The following is a 20,874-nucleotide window of genomic DNA, read 5'->3' as shown; positions in this document are numbered from 1 at the left end:
AAATTTGAGTTTTGTTACTAAAAAAAAATATGGTTGTAAACAAAAATCCTACTACAGGGATTCCTTAAACACAAGTCTTGAACGTATTAGATGGAAAATAAGACTTCCTCTTTTTTTCATATTTGTGTTTTTGGTGGGAGGTCAATACGGTGTAAATAGATACATACAATTTTATTTATTTGTATATATAAATAAATAAAATTCAGAACTAATTATAATTCCAAAAAAAAAAGTAGTATTACAATAACCATCATTAAATCCAACAAACAAAGTAGTCGTTGTTTTGGTCCTTTAGTTGGGCCAGTCCATTGAACGTTAGAATTGGGTCTTTCTTGAACAAGTTTGGGCCAACAAAAACTGAATTTTTATTTTTAAAAAAGACGGCACTGCCGCATTGTTTTTATCGCCTGTGCAAATCTACGAAAGAAAGAAGCGATAGATATGCTAAAAGCAGTGGCTGCGTGTGCAGTGTTATGCTCAAACTCTTCCACTAGGTATTAATATTTTGATCATGCTTAAGCATTCAAACTCCAATTAGATATGGCTTATATGTAATGAATATGATACTCTGTTCTGATTCTGAATGAAGCAGCGCTATAAGGAAGATGAGTAGTTTCTCGCCTGCGTTTCCCAAGTTCATATCCGTAGAAGGCGCAGACATACATTCCAGAACTAAACCTGACGGTAACTAACCCAACCTCGCTTTTCGATTCTCATTTTAACTTTAATTTGCAGCACCAACATTCAATTCACTTACTTATGCTCTTTCGCTTCTGATTTTTTTTTCCTCAGGCTTCAGATTCAGTCTTGTTTCGTATAACATTTTGGCTCAGGTATGCTAACTGTAACCGTTTCGAATATTGTACGGACGTATATACGGTTGCCGTTTGTTTAACCTTTTTTTTAAAAAAAAAAATTAAAAAAGAAAGGATTTTTATTTGTAATGTAGGCTTATGTGAAGAGCTCACTGTTCCCACACTCTCCTTCCCCAAGTCTCAAGTAAGTAATGTGCTTTGTATCTTAAGTTTCTAACTAATGATTGTAAAATTTGTATCTGTAATTTCACTATTTTGATTTTGCTTGATGTAGATGGAAGCTTCGTTCAGACACTATTTTGGCAGTTCTCAAGAACTTGGGAGCTGATTTTTTCTGCCTACAGGTTTCTTTTTTTCTATCATTTCTTCTTGTCAAACGACTGTTAGTGTGTTTGTTTTTGCGTTAGAAACCTACTAAACAGACAAGGAGAAGTAAGAATTTGTTGCTTCTCACAAAACTGTGCTTTGGAACACGTGCCCTTGTAGTGAAACAGGAAAAAACAGACATGCTCTGTCTCGCACTAATATTTGCCATTAGTATAATTTTAGCATTTACATTGTGCATTGTACAAGATACATGTTTGCTTTTATATAATTAAGATTTATGATTTATAATAAATAAGTATTTTTGAATATGCAAATTATATTATGATTAAGGAGAGAATATTGGGAATGCTTAATTGATAGAGTGAGAAGAGTGAGTCTCGGTCTCCAATATGTGTATTCTAATTTATAATGTAGGAGTATATTTCAGCTTTTTGATGAATCATTTCAGGAAGTTGATGAATTTGACAGCTTTTACAAAGGGAACATGCAGGACCTAGGATATTCTTCTATTTATATGAAGAGAAGTGGGCAAAAGCGTGATGGGTGTGGGCTGTTTTACAAGCATAACCGGTATGTTCAACTTCTGTGTAAAACTCATGCAACTTGTAGCTTTGAAAGGAAAGAGGCAGTTTATAATGTGGATTTTACCTAGAGTTACAGGACCTGTGACAAGTGAGTGGCTTGGATTTTGCACCTGGATACAAGTTTTTTTAATAGAGTTGGGGAGAACTAGAATAACTTTGCTAATCCAAGGTCCAAAGTCAGTGTCTTGTTTGGTTTATAATGGAAAATTGGAAAGATTCCAACTTAAAACTTGCGATCCCTTGGACACTGTTAATATTGTTCTGATGCAAATGTTAATATAGTTAATGATATACTTATAATGCAAAGTCCCCAATTTAATTTTCTGGTAATTAAAACCAGCAACAATGCTACTCTGCTAGTTATTGGTTAATTAATATTTACATAAGTATGGTTCTCTTTATCTCTTCTCTCTTTCCCATCTCATCTTTTGGGGTTAATTGTTAGTTAGTTTTGTCTCCAAAAGAATTTAATGGAGGTGATTACATATTCATTGATGCTCTTTCAGTTCTTGGTACCTTTGTCTATTATTTATCCTTACTTTTTTACTGTTTAGTGCAGAGTTGGTCTTAGAGGAGAAAATTGAATACAATGATCTTGTAAAGTCAGTTCCCGATGGGAACTCTTCAAATAATGATGAACACACCAATATCCAGACAGTTCAGCCAGATAAACAAAAGGATGTGCCCCCCAAAAATGGTAAATGCAAAATAAAAGTACATAATTCTGTTTGAAATATAGATTTTCTTCTTAATATTAAGGACGGTCAATCTTGACTCTTGAGCATATACTGTTTTGACTTTGTTATAGACTAGATGAACTGGCAGAAGTTCAATTCTATTTCTTCTACTTCATTTCTATTGCTGCAGTGTTCCCCTGTTTTCCTTTTTTCTATATATTTTCTTTTGGTATGTTTTTTTTTCTGTTTTTTTTTTCCTGCATTCATTGTTTTAATACACAAAGAAATTGCAGTTACATGGATGCCTGTACAGTGTGCTATTTCTTCATTAACTGAATTTCTGACCCAGGATCTAAATCGAATTCAAAAGATCGTGGAGATCCCAATGATCCTTGTGTCAGACTAAAGCGTGATTGTGTTGGAATTATGGCTGCATTCAAACTCAAAGATCGCTCTCATCATATTGTTATTGTGGCCAACACACATCTTTATTGGTAATGAAGTGACTTGTGTAGTTGTGTGTGTTTTACTTCATTTTTTCTGTTGTTGACTTTTATTGAAAATTTGACTCAATGTGGATTGAGTTATGGGAACATGGGTTTACTTAACTTTAGTGATGGAATTTATAAATTATGTATATTTCTGCCCCAGGGATCCTGAGTGGGCTGATGTCAAGCTTGCACAAGCTAAATATCTTCTATCCCGCTTAGCAAAATTTAAAACACTGATATCAGATAGGTATGAATGCATACCTGAAGTCATTTTGGCCGGTGACTTCAATTCTATGCCAGGAGATATGGTACTAGCATTCCTAAAATCTCAACTCCCCTATTTCTTATTTTTGACTAAATTATAACGTTCCTGTTTGTTATTTTCCTATCTTGCCCAACTCTTGTCTTGTTATTTTAAGCTAGGTGCTAGATTAAGATTGTTGTTCCACAGAAATCCTGTGTGATGCATTAATCTGCTAGCAACTCATGGTTATTGATTAACCTTCAATCTCAAAGGAAAAGAGATGACATAGAAATAGTTGCTGGGAAAGGGAAATCGCAAAATGTGTCCAGAGATGTTATAGTTGAGTGCTGCACACTTGACCTCCTTTCCCAAAAACAAATGACAGATACATTTTTTTTTTTAATAAATTGATGACCAAACTGTGCTAGTAATCTTTAAGTACAAATTCTATGAATTTGACAAAAGATCTTGAACACAATTCAATGTTAATGGCTATTGATTGAAAACTGTTTATTCTGTTCAAAATAAAATATAGAACTCTTAGTATGATGACAATTAGCTAAACCAATTTAACACAACAAAAGATATTTTAATATGTAACATATAGCAGCTTTTAAGTTTATTTTTAATCAGCATTAGAATGAACAGTGCAATACTGTGAGTAATTTGTATTTCGATATCAATATGTCTGTCCATGTTGCTTTTAGTCATGCTTGAGCTCTTGCTTATATCTTTGGATGTGCTTTCAAAATATGAGATGTATTCCCTGCTATGTTTTACTAATTTATCAAATCTCCCATTTTTTTCAGGTTTATCGGTACCTTGTATCAGGGAATCCTTCATCAAACCTGATGCCGGACTGTTTAGAGGAGTCTCCTATTCCCTTATGTAGTGTCTATGCTTCTACAAGAGGAGAGCCACCATTTACAAACTACACACCTGACTTCACTGGAACACTCGACTATATATTATTTTCCCCTTCTGATCACATTAAACCAATTAGTTTTCTTGAACTTCCAGACTCCGATGCAGCTGATATTGTTGGTGGACTGCCAAACTTCATTTATCCAAGTGATCATCTACCAATTGGTGCTGAATTTGAAATCATCGAGGAATAAACGTTCTTGTATGCCAGGTGTTATTTTGAGTAATCAGCTTTCATGTTCCACCTCCTCTCCCCTTTGTGATGATTGAAGCAAGGTTCTGGAAGCAAGTGCACAGGCAATTGGCAAGAAGGACAACAGTTACCAAAAAGCAAACATTTAGAAGTTTTTGTTGCAAATGTGCCCATAACAGCTGCAACTTCTTTCCTAGTTTTTAGAAGTTTAATTTTACATTTCAAATATTAGGAGATATTAGGAGTTCTGATTCTGTTTTTAAATTTAAAATTATGCCCTTATGTCTACAAATAAGGGATGTATAATTTATGCTCTGTGCTCTTTATTTAAAGCTGCTTTAATAAAATAATTGATACTTCTCTGCACATTATTTTTCTTCCTCTCATAAGCCCCAAAAAACAACAGTTTTTGTTTTATGACGAAAATTTCATTGAGTTTGACTGACTTCGCCCCCCCAAAAATTTGCAGCCGAGTCTTTCCGAAGAAAGAAGGTTGTTGTGTTCTGAGACTTTGACAATTTAAAAAATTTAATGTAATTTTCTGATTTTGGTGAACATATATCTCATTTTACACAATATATTGTTATGTATTATTTTTTTAGATAAAACATTTTTGGGATTAAGTGAATGTCATTATTTATTTCAAAGGAAAACTGAGGAAAAAAGCATCTATGCCAGTTTTCTTTTGATGTCGAAACTAAATGATCAATTTTGCCTATCAGATGTGTCCTTTCAGGCCATTATCACTTACTGACCCCTTCGGTATTACGACCATGATCTTTTTGTTGGTTGTTATTATTTTTTCATGATTGTGGTGCAAGTTCTGAAACTGTCCATACTAGACAGAAACTTGATGATCATCATAATTGTGGCCTTATGTGATGGCCCTACGATAACGACTGGCAGTTAAACTGTAACCAGTTGATTTAAGAAGTCAGTGTTCTTTGCCTATTCTCTTGTCAGATTGTATAGATCACTGTTTTCCTCCATAACACTCATTATACACTTGAAAAATGTACACTCCATGTGCTGTTTGACACTAGAGAGAGCGAGAAAAAGAAAGAAAAATATAAGTACAATAGGATTTATTTATGACGTGATGGGAAGAAAGATATAAAAAAATAACAGAAGAGGAGATATTTGTTGCAATATTTATATAGAGTGATATTCCAAATTTGATAACAAGTAGTAAGTGTATAGAATAATGATACACAAACATCTACTTATTTTAAATATTCTACCAATACCTTTCATTTCTCTTTATTTTTCTTCTTATTATATCATAAATTATATTTATATTTTTTTTTCTCTTTCTATCTGGGTGTCTTATAGTATAATAGATGTCCCTGAAATATTTCTCTTGTACCAACAGAATCCAATATGAAGTTGGTTCAGTAACTAACTAGCTTTTTTTTTTTAGTGTTGGTTTAACAATGAAATCTATTTACTTGTTTTGCTAGTCTAGGGAGTCTTGAAATTACACAGTTGTTTCATTGCTAATTCTGCTCCTAAATGGACGGCGCTGTCCATTCGATTGATGCTTATTGCTTAGGACATTTTACTGTTATCATCAATGCGTTAGATTGAAGCAGGGCCCTCACGAATTGGCACATGATTGGAGCAAAACGTTTTAAGAGTGGGCCATGAATACTGCAAGTTGCAAGTCGGGAGGGTATGGGTACGGGTAGGTTTAAATTTGTGTTGTGTTCTCTGTTTTCATGTTTTTAAGGCTGGTTAAGTTAACCACGCATGTTGTTCTGTGTCAATTAAGTTAGCTAGATAATCTGTCAAGTGTCTAGATGTGTTACACTCTAGATGCATCAACGCAAGCTTAATTCTTAAAGAAGTTCAAGAACAGTAGTATCATACATATAAGCCCATATATAATGGTTATATGTATTGCCAAATGAAATCATTAAAAGTTTGTAAAGGCAAAGTTCATATCCAAAATAAAGAAAAGCTTAGATATAACATTAGATTGTCACATTTTTCTTTTTTGGTGTCTTTAGATTGTCACATGGTCATATGAGCCATTAGATAACATATACTTGTCCCCGAAATCTGAACCAGATCCAAATGAAAGTGGGGAAGTGGGGCTCATAGATCCTTGCATATTCGTCTTTAGATGGAAGGTAAATGTATTTTTTCCCTCATGACTTGGGAAACTCTGTACATTTATGGCTTTATCCCCAGGGTCAGCATCACAAACTTTAATTGGGATGCCGTGTGAGGTACATCAAATATTTGAAATTTCAACTAACTTTTCAATGAAGCGGAATCAAGCCGGAACTAAATAAATTCTAGAGGTAACCAAAAATAAATGCTCAATACAGTTTGACCAAATTCATTTTTTCACTGGATCTTGATTAAATATTGTTGTGCTAATGCATATGAAAATCTTTTGACAAATTTCTCAAATTCATTATTATTATCAAGAGAAGAAACTTCTATATTTATGCAAGTTTATTGGGACGGAGAATTTTGTCGCCCAATATTATCCTATTTGACACGAATTACTTATAGTGAAAATACTTAAGATTTCGACCAAAAAAATTAGGCAAGTTTATCATAATTTCCATTCAATCAGACCGAAGTCTACGTATGCTGTAAACTGGGCACCGAGTTTTCAAGCTTCCCTTTAACACATTCATGATTCAAACATTTCAATTTAATCTTTTGCTGTGCTATGTTCCAAATCTGCGTTATTAATCTTTATTTCTCATTTTGGGTGGTGGTGGGGGTGCATGGGGACGTTGGATCTCATACATGTTCTTTTTTATTTTTTATATATAGTTTTTTAATTTGGTTCCATGCTTCACTGTCTTTAGAAACACCGCTGCTGTAAAATCAAAGCAAACCCATCAAGGTGAGTGGTGACAAATTCATGACTCATCTCAGTGGGAACTTTGGCACACATGTTGATATGATGTTCTGGAATTTTCAACACATCCAAGTGAACCAATTTTGACAAAGGAATGGAATATATGTGGGCTAGCTGGCTAATCTCACATTTAAGTTTAGTTTGGAACTATGTGAATGCGCGTGTCTGAATTGAATGTTCTGGAATACGTTTGCTGATCTGATCGAATAGATAGTTGATCTTTGTGCTTGAAACAATTCTTGAAAACATTGTATTACTTTAAATATCTCGACCCTTATAAGCAATGTTGAAACATATTAATAGTACCTACTTTATGTTTTAGTAGTGCAATTGGTTAATTTTACTCTTAAGCACATATACTGATGTAGTAAATTAGTAGCACCAGCTTTTGGCAAAAAAGTGACCATATGTAGAACGAAATACTAGTAACATTATGTTCAAAGTTTATTTATTACATCATTACATGTTTATCAGTTCCCAAAAAATGTATTTTTACTTCAAAAGCTAGCAGGGAACTTCTTTAAGAAACCTGCGCATAGAAGTACAACTCTAGCCAGCAACATAATTACGAAGTTCTACTCAATTTTAATAATAATATAAACATTCAGATAATTAATATACTAGTGAACTAGACACATATCGAGAACATGTTGCCACTACTAGAAAGGAGGAGCTTTGTTAATTTGGAAGAACTGGCACTGAGAAATATGCCTCAGTAGGTGCTTCAATGCCCATTTTGGCTTCACCAGTAACATCTCCAAGGAACCCATTGTAGAAAGCTTTAACCTTTATGACTAAGTAAAGAAAAGATGATGCAAGGTACGAGAAGCCCAACCTGTGAAGCTTTTGTGCTTGTTGTCTACCTCGGTTTGTGCCACGTTTTGCACCATTTTCACATCCCAAGTTATTATTATTATGATTATGATGTTCATTGAAGTTCTCTTCTTCGGGTTGGATTGGATGGTATCCATAGTTTTGGCGACGAGACAGTGAACAATGGCTTCCTCTTTCTCCATAAGAGGCTGCACAGTGCATTAGTCTCTTGCATTTTACATCCCTAGCAAATTGGGAGGCCATGTTAGTGTTTATTAGCAAGGCTTTAGGCTAGAAGGGTTTTCACAAGAGTGTTTTTGTGATGTGTGGAGCTCAAGGAGTGTTCTCTCTCACTCTCTTCTAAATTCTAATTGAGATTTGTAATGATAAGAGGACCTTTATATAGAGAAAGCCAACATGGAATCATGAAGATATACAGGGTGTGATTTTGAGGCCAATATTTATCTTTTCACACCCTTTGCTGTGTTACACCCACTAACCGACAAGTAGTAGAAATTGTGATAGAAAGAGACCTGAAGAGGGCATAAAAAAAAGGTGTAAGAAAATTGGGACTCTCCTAAGATTAGGGATAGAAATGAATTTAGTTAAACTAAACTTTATAATATTATCTAAACCTTAACAATATTTCAAATCTAAGACATCAACCCTCATTTATTTATCTAATGTATGTTTCTGTTTTTAAAATTGTAAGTTTGGACTAAATTAATTTATTTTAAAAGCTTATTTTATAGCTATATTTTTTTAAGAGCTTAACAAACTATATTTAAATAGACTAATAGACCTAAAATATGTTGGTCAATAGTGTGCCAGCCGTTAAATAAGTAATAACTATACAACATCAACTTTTTTAAAAAAAAAAAAACTATACAATATCAAAATATTAAAGTAAATTTTTTTTGGGTACATAAAGTAAAAATTTAATATAAAATATAGCAAGAGCTGCAAAATATGGCGAAATAAAAGTGGGGTCCATGAGAATTACGAATAAGTTCATGGCACGTGAAGTGTAGGACCTAGCTATCAGGACAAGCGGGATAGAATTGTTATATTCATTCAATTTCAGTGACATGCAAGTTGGGTATGGGATGGAATGGATCACGTAATTTCATGGTTAAGGAGCGTAATACGTACCTCACTCTCAACTTGCTTGTGGAATCAGAGTTTCAATTCAGAGAGAGGATTGAAGATGATCAAGAGGTTGGATTTTAATTTCAGTACTTCTCTCTTTATTTGAATCACACATTTTATATTATTTCATCGGCTTCCAAATTAAAGATCCGTTTGTGGCAGATATATATGTGACTTGTGCATTCATTTAACATTTCAAATTAGTATACCTTTTTTTTTTTGTTTTCCACTAATATTCTCCTTCATGGGCAATTTTGTTTGAAATACTATCAAATATTAAATATGAGTATTTCTCCACCAGAAATTTGAATTTTGATTCGTCACGTGGAGTTATTAGTTCCTCGTGTAATAAAATTAATTTATGTCAGTTAATTTTATAATCAAACACTAAATTATGTGTGTCATATGACAGCTTCAATATGAGCATTGTGTATGTCAAAACATATAGTTTTGATCCTTTTTGTTTTGTTTTTCGGGCAAACAAAATCTTATATAATATGAGATACAAGGGATTCCCAAATCCCTTTACACACTTAGTGAATTTAGCCATACCTTTGCACACATAAGTCACTTCTTATAACAAATCATCTGCATAATATGTTCCTATTACTACATGATGAAGACCTTTTTTCGGTAACTACAATGATTAGGACTTTTGCTGATAAGAAAAAATTGTAATTGTAATTTTTGTTTTTTTTATTGAATTCAAAAGGTATTTTCACAAATTTTGGTTTAAGTTGATCGGTTATGAGACTAAATTTTTGTTCAAGCTTAGTCATACTTATAATTTCCTGTCCCTCTTTGAGTTCTGCAGGAATCAAACTGATCAGGTTATTACACATTATCAATTTACACTATCTCAATCATGTATTGTGATTATTTCACATCTATTGTCCATGAAAATTTTAAAAAGAGCTATATGGGACACAAAAGTTATTAGTTATTCGACAAAGTTCGATGCTAGGATATGAAATGTAATACCTTTCTGTTCTATTGATTGATAATGTGTTTTAACGAACTGAAAACAACAGCACATACATGTTAAATTCAGATGGGAGAGAGTCAATGAACCCAAAGACAAGTTAAATGGCACACAGAACCTAAATTTGGAAATAAAAATGGACTTGAAATGAAAGGGAACAAATAAATTATGGGGGTGTTGTGCTTCTGGCGGTTTATTAATTTGTCTTTACTTCATTCCATAATTTGGAAGAGTTTTGATTATATATACACTCTATATGGATGCATAATACTAATGTGCATGCTGTGCTTCATGGTATGGCGAATTCATCCTTTACTTCACCCTTCTAAACTCTTTGATTTTATGATTTACTAAACAAGAGAAGAAAGAAAAAAAAATCTGAGACATAGTTTCTTTAATTTAAAAGAAGAATTAAAAACCAAGGCTTAATTACAAAATATTCTCCCTTTCATGATTTCGCAAATTTGCTTATTTGTCTTCCGTATTTAAAATTAGATTAGTTTAAATATGTTAGTACTCATTCATATATTTTCTGATAATTTTTTTCTTTATTTTTATTCTTTACTATTTAAAAAAAGATTTTTTTATTTTTATCTTTAAGATTTTTCTGTTATTTCGTGACCATTAACATTTTAAAAATATGAGTTGTGAAAAGCGTCGATGTTTATCTTGAAATTAAAATTACAATATTTGGCACTAAAAACCGTATCCATTTCGTTTTCTCCATCATTGTGTCAACTCAAATCGAACATAAAATCAAGAAGACCATATGAACTTGCACAATTGAAACTCTGGAACAACATGAACACAATGCATAATCGAAACAAAAAAGAAGAACATAGAAACATAGGAGATGGACGAAAAAGAGAAAGAAAACGCACGAGGTGGTGCAGGCGGCACGGCGGCGTCGTTGAAGGTGCAAGGGTGCATGTGTTTGGAGGCGAAAGGGTCGCGCGCGATCAGATCTGGAGGTGGAGGCGGTGCGCGACGTCGAAGGAGGGTGGCGGGGTTGGTACACGACGTCGAAAGAGGGAGGCAGGTCTGGTGCGTGATTTCTTTTGCTTTCTTTATTTACAAATTTTGCCATGTTTTAAAATTTGTAGAATTATATATTTTTAAGATAGATTCATGTTGTATTCTTGAGTTTGTGTGGTGTTGTTGGCTATCAAGTTAGAGATGTCAAACAAAAGCAGAGCACTCAGCTTTAATACTCAGCCAATTTCTCATAGTTCCTTCTCATTTCTCTTGCATTGCCATCTCAAGCTTAGTGCAATAAACGACCTTTGACACTGCTAAAGTCATGTCTTAAGAAATTGGAATCATAGACAAAAAGTGCTCCTTAGCATGAGATGCAAATGCGAATGTTTGTGGTCATGCTTTGAGGTTTCGCAGTGACAAGCATTAGTTTGTGATTGTTTGTAACCAGGGTTCTCCAAACACATTGGTAACTAGAAGTATCTAAGATGAAGTGCATGTTTAGATTAACATATGCAAAGATAAGTTTGAATCAAAAGTGTGTTGTAAACTCAAGTTTGACCCAATTTTCCAGCCCATGTCTGCTTCCCATCTTCAACTCTAGCATAGACCATTGCTTTTGTCAACAATGGTTTTATATGATTTTATATCAGCATTGCCATTGTCAATTTTATTATTAATAGGTATTCCAGCAAATATTGTTTATCTTGATACTTAATGGTTGTGTAGTTAAACATACCAATATGTCAACAAATAATACTTTATAAACAAGGGGGACATATTCTGAATACCAAGTGTGATTTACATACCAATGTCAGTCACTGCGCCAACTTATACGGTTACATTCCACTTTATTTTGGCCCATGTTTTAGGTTTATACTCATTAATTTTTTTTTTTACCTTTATGAATTTCACGTCTGATAAACCACTGTTAAATTTTTTTTGCTACATAGCTCTTTAACATTAAAGACAGGTTTATGGATCCCCAAATAAAATACAATAAAAAAGTATTTTAATGCTCTGCATTAAAATTTGGAAAATCATGGGAATAAAAATAAAGGAAGTAGAATAAGTCTATTACTCAGAATCTCAAATGGATTAATGATTATACATACATTAAGTATATATGAGAGATGTTACTTGAAGGATGGATGATTCATTCATATGAGTAGATAATTGGGAATATAATTAGACAGTACAAAATATGGCCAACAGATCAGTTGTTGAAATGTGTGTGACATTTGACCTCAACTTTGATTATTCAAGCGTCAACACCTGAAATTTGAGAAGAAACTGGTTAGTTTCGTAGTTTTGGAATTTTGAAACACAACAAAATGGCTGAAAATGAAATTGTATTTGTTAACTATATAAGCAATTAATAACGTACAAATCTCAATTTCATTATATTGTCATGTTTCAAAAGGAATACTAATATGTGTGAAATAATTAGAAAAAGGGACAAAAGAATATTATTGTACATCAAACAGATATTAAAATTTGGCAGAGAAAGTAGTTTGATACATCTACACTTGTTCTCTTGTAATATGAGGATAAATAAGTCATTTTTCATTTATCTTACCGGTAAGAAAGGCTCTTTTGGTTTTGTTCAGCTCTTTAGTTACATTCACCATATTCATTCTTTGTTTTGGTGATTCCACTGAACAAGCAAGTCCTATACTAAAGAGTGTAACTAAGCACTTTTGAACAACTGGACTAATATTCTGATTGTTTTCTTCTTCTATTGGTGCTTCTCCTTGTTTTAGTACAAGTGATGGGTCCAAAATCTGTGAAAGATTACCAGGAAATGAATTTTCCACAAAGCTACGCAAATTTTGACCATCTTCAAAGATTTCATCTGTAGGTCTTCTTCCAGTAAGCATTTCCAACATAAGAATCCCAAAGCTGTACATGTCGCCATTCATAGACACCTCAGAACCCACTCCATACTCTATAACATATAGCAAAAATTTTCAATGCATTGAAGTTAGTAAATAACAAGTTACTAGAAAAGAAAGGGAATTCAAAGAAACACTTATTCAATATCAATTTAGAACATACCTGGAGGAGCATAGCCAATAGTCCCTTTTATTCCAATTGTACTTGCTTGCTCAGAATTAGTACCATTACTGGTTGAGATAAGTCTTGCTATGCCAAAATCACTCACATGAGCAATCATATCATCATCAAGAAGGACATTGCTTGGCTTTAAATCACAATGAATGATCATTTGCTCACATTCATGATGAAGATAATGCAATGCAGAAGCAACATCAATCATGATATTTAATCTTTGGTTGAGGCTCAGTGTTCTTGGATGCTCTGCACTTATTGTGCTAGGATGAAGCCATTGATCTAAGCTTCCATTTGTCATGTACTGGAAAATTATAGCTTTAAATTCTTGACCTTTGTAATCTGTGCTGGAGCAACATGTCAAAATCTGAACCAGATTTCGATGTTTAATATTTTTAAGTGCATTGCATTCAACAATGAAACTCTTGTGAGCTCCTTTATTCTGAAGCTTTAGGACTTTTATGGCAGCAACTTTTTCTTCTAACTCAATAGTTCCTTTGTAGACAAAGCTAAAATTTCCAGACCCTATCAAGTTTGTAGCTGAGAACCCATTAGTTCCATTGTGTAGGCTTTGGTATGAAACTCTAGCCAGCTGGTCAATTGTTGGTGAATCTAAATATGGTCTTTTACTCCTTTTCCTCACCCAGTAGATAGTTAGAATAATTGACAGTATGAGAAGAAAACCAACCACACTAACTATCACTGCTATCAACCTAAACTTATGGTTATGGTGTTTTGCAAGTTTCTTACCTTTGACAGGGCATGGTGGTAGATGCAGTTTTGAAATACCTCCACAAAGCTTACTATTTCCAGTAACCACTAACCCACTTGCATTTTGAAAGACACCTTCAGTTGGTACCTCACCATCCAACATGTTAAAAGACACGTTTAAATATTCTAAGAAAGACATATTTTGCAGAACATTAGGAATTGATCCAGACAAGCGATTTCGTGACAAGTCTAAACGTTGAAGACTTTTGAGTGATGCCAAAGAGGATGGTATGATTCCTTGTAAAGAATTCCCTTGCAAATAGAGGTACTCCAACATTGTGCATTCTCTGATAGTTCCCGGAATCTCACCAGACAAATGATTTTCAGACACATCTAGCAAATTGATGTTTTTTAGGTTGTTTACTTCTTTTGGGATACTACCACTCAATGAGTTTTGTGACAAATCCAACACCTGTGTTAGAGATGACAAATTAAAAATCTCTAAGGGTATGGTTCCTCTAAGGTTGTTTTGCCTAAGATATAGATATTGTAACATTTGGCAATTTCCTATACTTGAAGGAATATTTCCTTCTAACTTATTTTCTCCTAAACCTAAATGAAACAATTGACTGAGGTTCCCTAGGAAGGCTGGTAAATCTCCTGAAAGCTTGTTTGCACTCAATTCTAAAAGTTGCAATTTTTGAAACTTCCCAAAAGCACTTGGGATAATCCCTTGAAAATGGCTCTGTTCCAAACCCAAGAGAACTAAGTTAATCAAATTTCCTAATTCAGTAGGAATTTTTCCTGATATCTGATTACCCCCAAGAGCTAGTTCACTAAGTTGGGTGGATAAATTGCCCAAGGAATTTGGCAACTGACCTCCAAAATTATTGTGGGCTATAGATAACACTTGCAACTTACTACAATTTGTCAATGAATTTAAAAACTCCAAATCATTAGTTGAATTGTTACCTAGATTGTTCGGAGACAAATTTAGAATTTGAAGATTTTGTAGCTTCCCCAGACTTGGGACTTGTCCCCTGAAATGGCCACCGATCTCGAGTATTGAAAGGATAGATGTGTTTGTGATGGAAGGTGGGATTGGACCTGAGATTTTATTGCCACCAATTTCAAATACTCGGAGATTGGGGAGGGTGTGGAACATGTTTGGTGGGAGAGTGCCATTAAGTTGATTTTCTGTAGCTGCCAGTACAGTAAGAGATGACATATTATAAAGACAAGAAGGAAATGTTCCAGTCAGTTTGTTGATACCTGTTGATAACCATTTCAGGCTTTTAAGACGACATATTTCTTGTGGAATTTCTCCCTCTAAATTGTTATAACCCACCCCTAGAACAATTAGGGATGAAAGATTTCCTATGAAAGATGGGATTCTTCCGGTTAACTTGTTTTGAGAAATGCTCAAATATTGAAGCTTCTGAAGTGAGACAATTTCAATTGGTATTTTGCCAATCAAATTGTTCCCATATGAGAATAAGCTGTTGAGGTGAGTGCAACCTGTCAAGTTTGTAGGAATTTCCCCTCCCAATGAGTTATTTTCAATGGAGAGATGCTGCAGTTGTGACAACCGTCCTAATTCTTGTGGGATTTTCCCGTGGAAGTTGTTGTTTGAGAGGCTCAAGTTTCTCATATAAGAGAGATTGCCTACATGAGGAGATATGAATCCCTTCAACTGGTATCCGTCCAAGTTTAACTCTGTAACTCTTTGAAGCATGAGATTGCATGTGATTCCATGCCAGTTACAAAAGTGAGTGGAAGTATTCCAAGAGAACAAGATTCCATATGGATCATTTGATATGGATTTTTTGAAATTGAACAATGCCAAATGATCAGTCTCATTTCCCGAAGCAATGACAGTCATATTTGAACTAAACCATAGTGTGTTTAGTGTAAAGAGAGAAAACAGGTGGATATTTATAGACCAAAATGCAAGTAACATGAGGGAAATGTACTTCATTTTGATGAGGAATTGAAGGTTGTTTGATGGTGGAATTTCAATTCTTAGATAACTTTATATATGGAATATGGAAATTGGATGGGATCAGAAAAGAAGCGTCATGCTGTTCCTTCTGCTATTTTGTTATTGACTGCCATCATTAAAGGTCAAGTCAATAACCAACCAATTGGCAAATTGCAGATACTTTCATAAAGCTTTTGTGAAATATAAAGCTATCTTTAGCAGTTATATTTGAAAAGTCTCTGAATAACGATCTAGGGAAGTAATATTTTAGTATACTATATTATTACTTTAAAAATAATTTTATATAATAAGTTGCTACTCCACTACTATAGTACTGTATTTTATTGGCAATTGTTTCTTCCGCGTGGAAGGTGAGTGAGAAATTGTTCTGTGTGAACCTGAGCACAAGTTGACAACTTGATATTACAATATGTTGGTGGGTCGTCTAAGCGCGTGATCTCATTTTTTGTATCCATACAAAAATCAAAGATAGGTATCAAAAGTTTATAATAACGTTCAACTAATTAAATTGTAGACTAATTTGTCCTTGAATATCTAAATTTCATAAACTATATGCAAACCATTTGGTTATCTTAATCTCTTTGTTACCATGATGTGTAATCCCAAAGGGCCAGAGATTTGTGGATTGGCCAGAGATTTGTGGATTGCCGTGAACTAACAATATAAAAACAAATCACTTTTAGATTCTAATTAAATTCTATAAAATATATTTTAATTTTTATATGGAACAGTCTTATTAAATATATATTTACATTCTAATAACTCTTTAGTTTTCTTTTAAGATAATTATTTCCTCTTGACTCTGTAGGTCACGGTTAAATAGTTGCAACTTTTCTTCAGTGGAAATGAGAATCATAGTGTGCTAGTCTTTGAAAAATAAAATGAAAAATGTCACTCGTCCTTATAACCAAAATATTAATATTTAATTTTGGACGTGCACAATTAATAGTAAAAATGAATCAATAATTGGAAATGGGAATCAGTGGCTACTAGTATTCAGTAATGTACATTGAAACACTTGTTAATATTTAATATACATTGAAACACTTGTTAATGTACATTGAAACACCATTCAGTAATGTACATTGAAACACTTGTTAATAATTGGAAATGGGAATCAGTGGCTACTAGTATTCAGTGGTTACTAGCATAACCAAAATATTAATATTTAATTTTGGACATACAACTAAATTTAATGTACATTGAAACACTTGTTAATATGCGAACATAATGTTTGATTTATATGGACTTAGAGAGAAAGTAGTCCATGTGTTCGGCCATGCTCTGTGGTGAAAATGGTACAATTAAAGAGAAAGGCAAACAGATAACAAATACATGCAAAAAGTGAGGGATGAGTACACAGTGGAATTTGATCTCTGCAATGTTCATATACTTCTACATTCCGGTCATGCTAACTTTCTGTCTAAAAGTGACATAGAATTACCTGATTAAATTATTTGTTCTCTGTATGACTCCTAGAAAAGTTATTACTGAATTCATGTACTGCTTCTACAAATTACAAGTACTACTCTTTAGATAGATTGAAAAGTCTCTGCATATATGGTTGATTTTACACAAGAGCTGGACTCAGAAATGTGAAATCCCTTAGATAGAGAGATTGATAGTTGTAAAGCATATGCAGCCACTGCGTCAACTTATACGAAACAGTTGCAGTCCAGTTTTTATTTTGGCCCATGTACTTTATGTTTATACTCATTAATTTGTATATTTCATATGAAAGCTTTTTTTTTTTTTTACCTTCGTGAATTTTAAGTCTATAATCCCAAGTTCGAAAAAGTTCTTAATATATTAAAGAAAAGTTTATGGATTTCAAAAACCAAAATAAAATAAAAATATTGTATGATGAGTATTTTGAAAGCATTTTGATGCTCTGCATGAAAATTTAGGAAATCATGGGAAATAAAAATACACGAGGTATAATAAGTCCATTATTCTGATGGAGTATTATTTATTACATACATTAAGATACAACAACAAAAGCCTTAACCCACTTAGTATTCTTACGAACAAATAACTGGGTAGAATATAATTAAACAGTACACCATAGTGATTGGGGTCAAATTGATAGTTAATGTATTGAGATTATAGTCTGTCTTATTGGCTTCAGAAATGGCACCATTTACGGAATTCAGTGGGGAAAACATGCCACGGTTTAGTTGAATTTTGGGTGCATGAAATGGACAAGGCAAATTCTGCCATGCCTTCACATTCCAAATGGTACCGGGTTCTTTGAATATATCAATAAATTATAAATGCACACTTATTTTATGTGTAACATACAACTAAATCAACTAATAATATGAGTCATTTGTTTAACATCTTGTTATTTTTTAGTTGCTAAATAACCTGAGAGTTATTTTTGTTTTTCATTCCATATACACCCAATTTTTAAAATTTTGTTACTTAAAATTTTATTTGCACATTTTGTTGCCAACAATTTCAAAATTTTGTGCATTTTTCCTCCTATGTTATTATTAAATATTTTTGTTTCAAAATTTAGGATGACAAAATACATAAAATTTTGAAAGTTGAGCAGCAAAATGTGCAAAACAAATTAATGAGTGACAAAATTTGTCACAGCCATAGCTTGCAAGATAGGCAACAAAATGTACAAGTAAACATATAACAAATTATGAGAATTTTTTTACTGAACAATAAATTGTTTGGATAAAATCTTCTATAAGTACTTATAAAAAATAAGATTTTTTTTTACAAACTAAATTAACATATACAATTAACTTTATAAGCTATATCATCTATTTTTTCAAGAGTTAAAATAAATAAAAATAACTTCTAAAAAATGTTACCAACACATTGTTAATATGAATGAATCTGAAGTTTAATTAAATAAAATTATTAGTTACCTACAAAATTGATAAATGTTTCGCATTAAAATTATGATCACAATTTTTTTTTTGACAAATGTTATTTCATACAAATCGTAAACCAAGTATGAAAAGGGTGTTTTCCTCAAATCTCAAATTATATTTTTTTTATATAGTTATTTAAAAAATTAACACAGTGCCATGTGGTTATCTAGGGCGAAGAAGCAAAGTTGTGAGGTTAGTAGTGAAGGAATCAAGCACATGTCGCGGTACTGAAATGAGTAAGCAAATAAAGACGGTTTTTTGGACAAATTTGTACCGTAGTACAAAATTACAACTTTGTCATCCCGCACATGGTTATCTACTCATCAAAAGCGGTTCTAGGCAAAGTCGTTGTGTTTGACTTTATTACAAAAATATTATCGCCAATCATTTTAAGATAATTCTTTATAACCATCTTAAAAGTAATTATTGGGAATAAATTTGTATGCGCACAATCCAAGTCATCATGTAATCAATTCTAATTTTAATAATAAAGTATTATTTTATTTTCATTGTCATATTTCACTATTTGATTAAATAGTCCATTTGATAATGTCCTTGATTAGAATTAAAGACTTGTTATTATAATAGAGAGTGTGATAATGAGAAACAAGTTTATTCTAATTTTAATCTAAACCGTTCTTGATCATAAGATTATTGTAAATAGGATATCAATAATCTGGATAGATTAATATATATGTGATGGTATTTATTGGATAAATATTAATAGATCTGATTTATTAATTTGCATATATAGATGAGTCACATGTTGATGTGATCATTGAACTAACTCAATTGAAATTTTCTAATGGTTAAAATTTACCATAAACTATCAATAGAAAATTTTTAAGAAGAGGTATAATAGCTTTCTTTGACATCAGATTGTCATAGTAATTAACGAGTTATTTGTTATATTTTGATTCTAGACACCTAATGCATTAGAGCACTTGTTGAATGAATATTGAATATGATTAAATACTTGTAGAATTAATGATTAATCAAGAAGGAATCATCAATTCTTGATAATGAGTTTGAGCTCTATGAACAAAATTATATCCTGGCCAGAAAAATTAAATGAAAGAAGAAATGAGTTTCTTATGTCATTATGAGTTAACTCAAAAGGGTTTGATAGTAATATCATACTCTAGAGTTAACCCAACGTAAAGATGAAAGAAATTATTATACTACTTTTCTAATGGTTCTTAAAAGTAAAATGTTACTTCATGCTATCCGGACGTTAAAGAGTGTTGCTAAACACCTATCTTGATTAGTATATTAATTTGATTAATATATTACCGATTTAGTATTAAATCTACGGGGTCACACACAAACGAGTGTTCTAATCTCTGTTAAAGAAATTATTTTAATATTTAATGATTAATTAAATTAGAGAATTTAATATGATCAAATGATTAATTGATTTCAAAAAGTTGGGATATTATTATATTTTTGCTAGCACTGAAAATATAAATAATATGAAAGATTTGATGAAAGAAGAGAAACAAACATGTATGATTTTATATTTGAAATTTGGGTCGAAAAGGCGGCTAGATACAAGTTTAACTTGGTTAATTATTATTTCAATTTTAATTTCTTGCACGTTGAAAAAATTCGAATATCACTTCTCTATTCTTATTTTTCCACTTATCAAAGTTCTTGATGAATAGAGGTCAATCTCGGTGTGGATACACGTAGAGTATTCACACTATTGAAGAGGTATATTTTTAATATGTCATTTGTTTATAATATAGTTTAAATATAAAATAGATTATTTTATTCCACAATTTTTCAGACACCTTTTTCCAACAACAACAACGTACATAATGGCTTTTTTAGTAGTGCACATTACCTATTCAATTTGTGTGTTCTGTGCATTTGTTTGTTAACATTTGTACGAAATAGCATCACTTATAACTTTTACCAATAATTAGCTAACCGATGTGATTGGGGAAGCAAGCAAGAAATATATTTTAATTTATGAAGTTTCAAACTGAGGTTGGAGTGTGCATATGCTATAGTCATTGCTAATAATGAACATGTCCAGACTCTAAAGAGTAAGCGTATGAAACCTTTTTATGATCGCCTAATAGTCAAGCAATTTGTATGGTAACAGATACAAGAGTTTATGGTATCAACTAATTAAGCTTC

General features: G+C 32.5%; 3 protein-coding genes and 1 long non-coding RNA gene across 7 annotated transcripts; 2 read left to right on the top strand and 2 right to left on the bottom strand.

Moving 5' to 3' along the window:
- Window positions 1-387: 387 nt before the first annotated feature.
- Window positions 388-4,621, top strand: LOC100775932 (carbon catabolite repressor protein 4 homolog 4). 2 transcript variants are annotated; one of them, XM_003534284.4, is made up of 10 exons: window positions 388-494; window positions 593-684; window positions 793-833; window positions 950-999; window positions 1,090-1,159; window positions 1,591-1,712; window positions 2,281-2,423; window positions 2,753-2,897; window positions 3,055-3,202; window positions 3,948-4,621. In XM_003534284.4, the coding sequence occupies exons 1-10, from the start codon at window positions 442-444 to the stop codon at window positions 4,254-4,256; spliced, it is 1,173 nt and encodes a 390-aa protein (XP_003534332.1). In that variant the 5' UTR covers window positions 388-441; the 3' UTR covers window positions 4,257-4,621. The 2 variants fall into 2 exon arrangements, with proteins under 2 accessions (XP_003534332.1, XP_006587653.1); XM_006587590.4 differs by having other exon boundaries at window positions 411-494; window positions 590-684.
- Window positions 4,622-7,546: 2,925 nt separating this feature from the next.
- LOC102662465 (uncharacterized) lies at window positions 7,547-8,328 on the bottom strand. Its single transcript, XM_006587589.4, has one exon. The coding sequence runs from the start codon at window positions 8,211-8,213 to the stop codon at window positions 7,815-7,817; it is 399 nt and encodes a 132-aa protein (XP_006587652.1). The 5' UTR covers window positions 8,214-8,328; the 3' UTR covers window positions 7,547-7,814.
- Window positions 8,329-10,733: 2,405 nt separating this feature from the next.
- On the top strand, window positions 10,734-11,843 carry LOC121172778 (uncharacterized). Its single transcript, XR_005886407.1, has 2 exons — window positions 10,734-11,124; window positions 11,344-11,843. It is a non-coding gene; the product is annotated as an uncharacterized lncRNA (long non-coding RNA).
- A 267-nt stretch (window positions 11,844-12,110) lies between these two features.
- Window positions 12,111-15,951, bottom strand: LOC100785561 (probable LRR receptor-like serine/threonine-protein kinase At3g47570). 3 transcript variants are annotated; one of them, XM_014762324.3, is made up of 3 exons: window positions 13,114-15,951; window positions 12,854-13,003; window positions 12,111-12,330 (listed from the first exon to the last, which is right to left on the bottom strand). In XM_014762324.3, the coding sequence occupies exons 1-3, from the start codon at window positions 15,812-15,814 to the stop codon at window positions 12,317-12,319; spliced, it is 2,865 nt and encodes a 954-aa protein (XP_014617810.1). In that variant the 5' UTR covers window positions 15,815-15,951; the 3' UTR covers window positions 12,111-12,316. The 3 variants fall into 3 exon arrangements, with proteins under 3 accessions (XP_014617810.1, XP_006587651.1, XP_014617809.1); XM_006587588.4 differs by having other exon boundaries at window positions 12,635-13,003; window positions 13,114-15,949; XM_014762323.3 differs by having other exon boundaries at window positions 12,111-13,003; window positions 13,114-15,950.
- Between the last annotated feature and the right edge of the window lie 4,923 nt (window positions 15,952-20,874).

This window comes from Glycine max, chromosome 9 (genome assembly GCF_000004515.6).
Source record: "Glycine max cultivar Williams 82 chromosome 9, Glycine_max_v4.0, whole genome shotgun sequence".
Taxonomy (NCBI): Eukaryota; Viridiplantae; Streptophyta; class Magnoliopsida; order Fabales; family Fabaceae; genus Glycine; species Glycine max.
The sequence above is the reverse complement of the archived record's forward strand: the minus strand, read 5'-3'. Positions and strand labels throughout refer to the sequence as shown.

Excerpts from the sequence above, each read along its gene's own strand:
- LOC100775932 (XM_006587590.4), top strand. The coding sequence starts at position 442 with ATGCTAAAAGCAGTGGCTGCGTGTGCAGTGTTATGCTCAAACTCTTCC. Across the intron at positions 1,000-1,089 it reads TCTCCTTCCCCAAGTCTCAA|ATGGAAGCTTCGTTCAGACA; the intron begins GTAAGTAATGTG and ends TGCTTGATGTAG. Across the intron at positions 2,898-3,054 it reads GCCAACACACATCTTTATTG|GGATCCTGAGTGGGCTGATG; the intron begins GTAATGAAGTGA and ends TTTCTGCCCCAG.
- LOC102662465 (XM_006587589.4), bottom strand. The coding sequence starts at position 8,213 with ATGGCCTCCCAATTTGCTAGGGATGTAAAATGCAAGAGACTAATGCAC.
- LOC100785561 (XM_014762323.3), bottom strand. The coding sequence starts at position 15,814 with ATGAAGTACATTTCCCTCATGTTACTTGCATTTTGGTCTATAAATATC. Across the intron at positions 13,004-13,113 it reads TATTGGCTATGCTCCTCCAG|AGTATGGAGTGGGTTCTGAG; the intron begins GTATGTTCTAAA and ends TATATGTTATAG.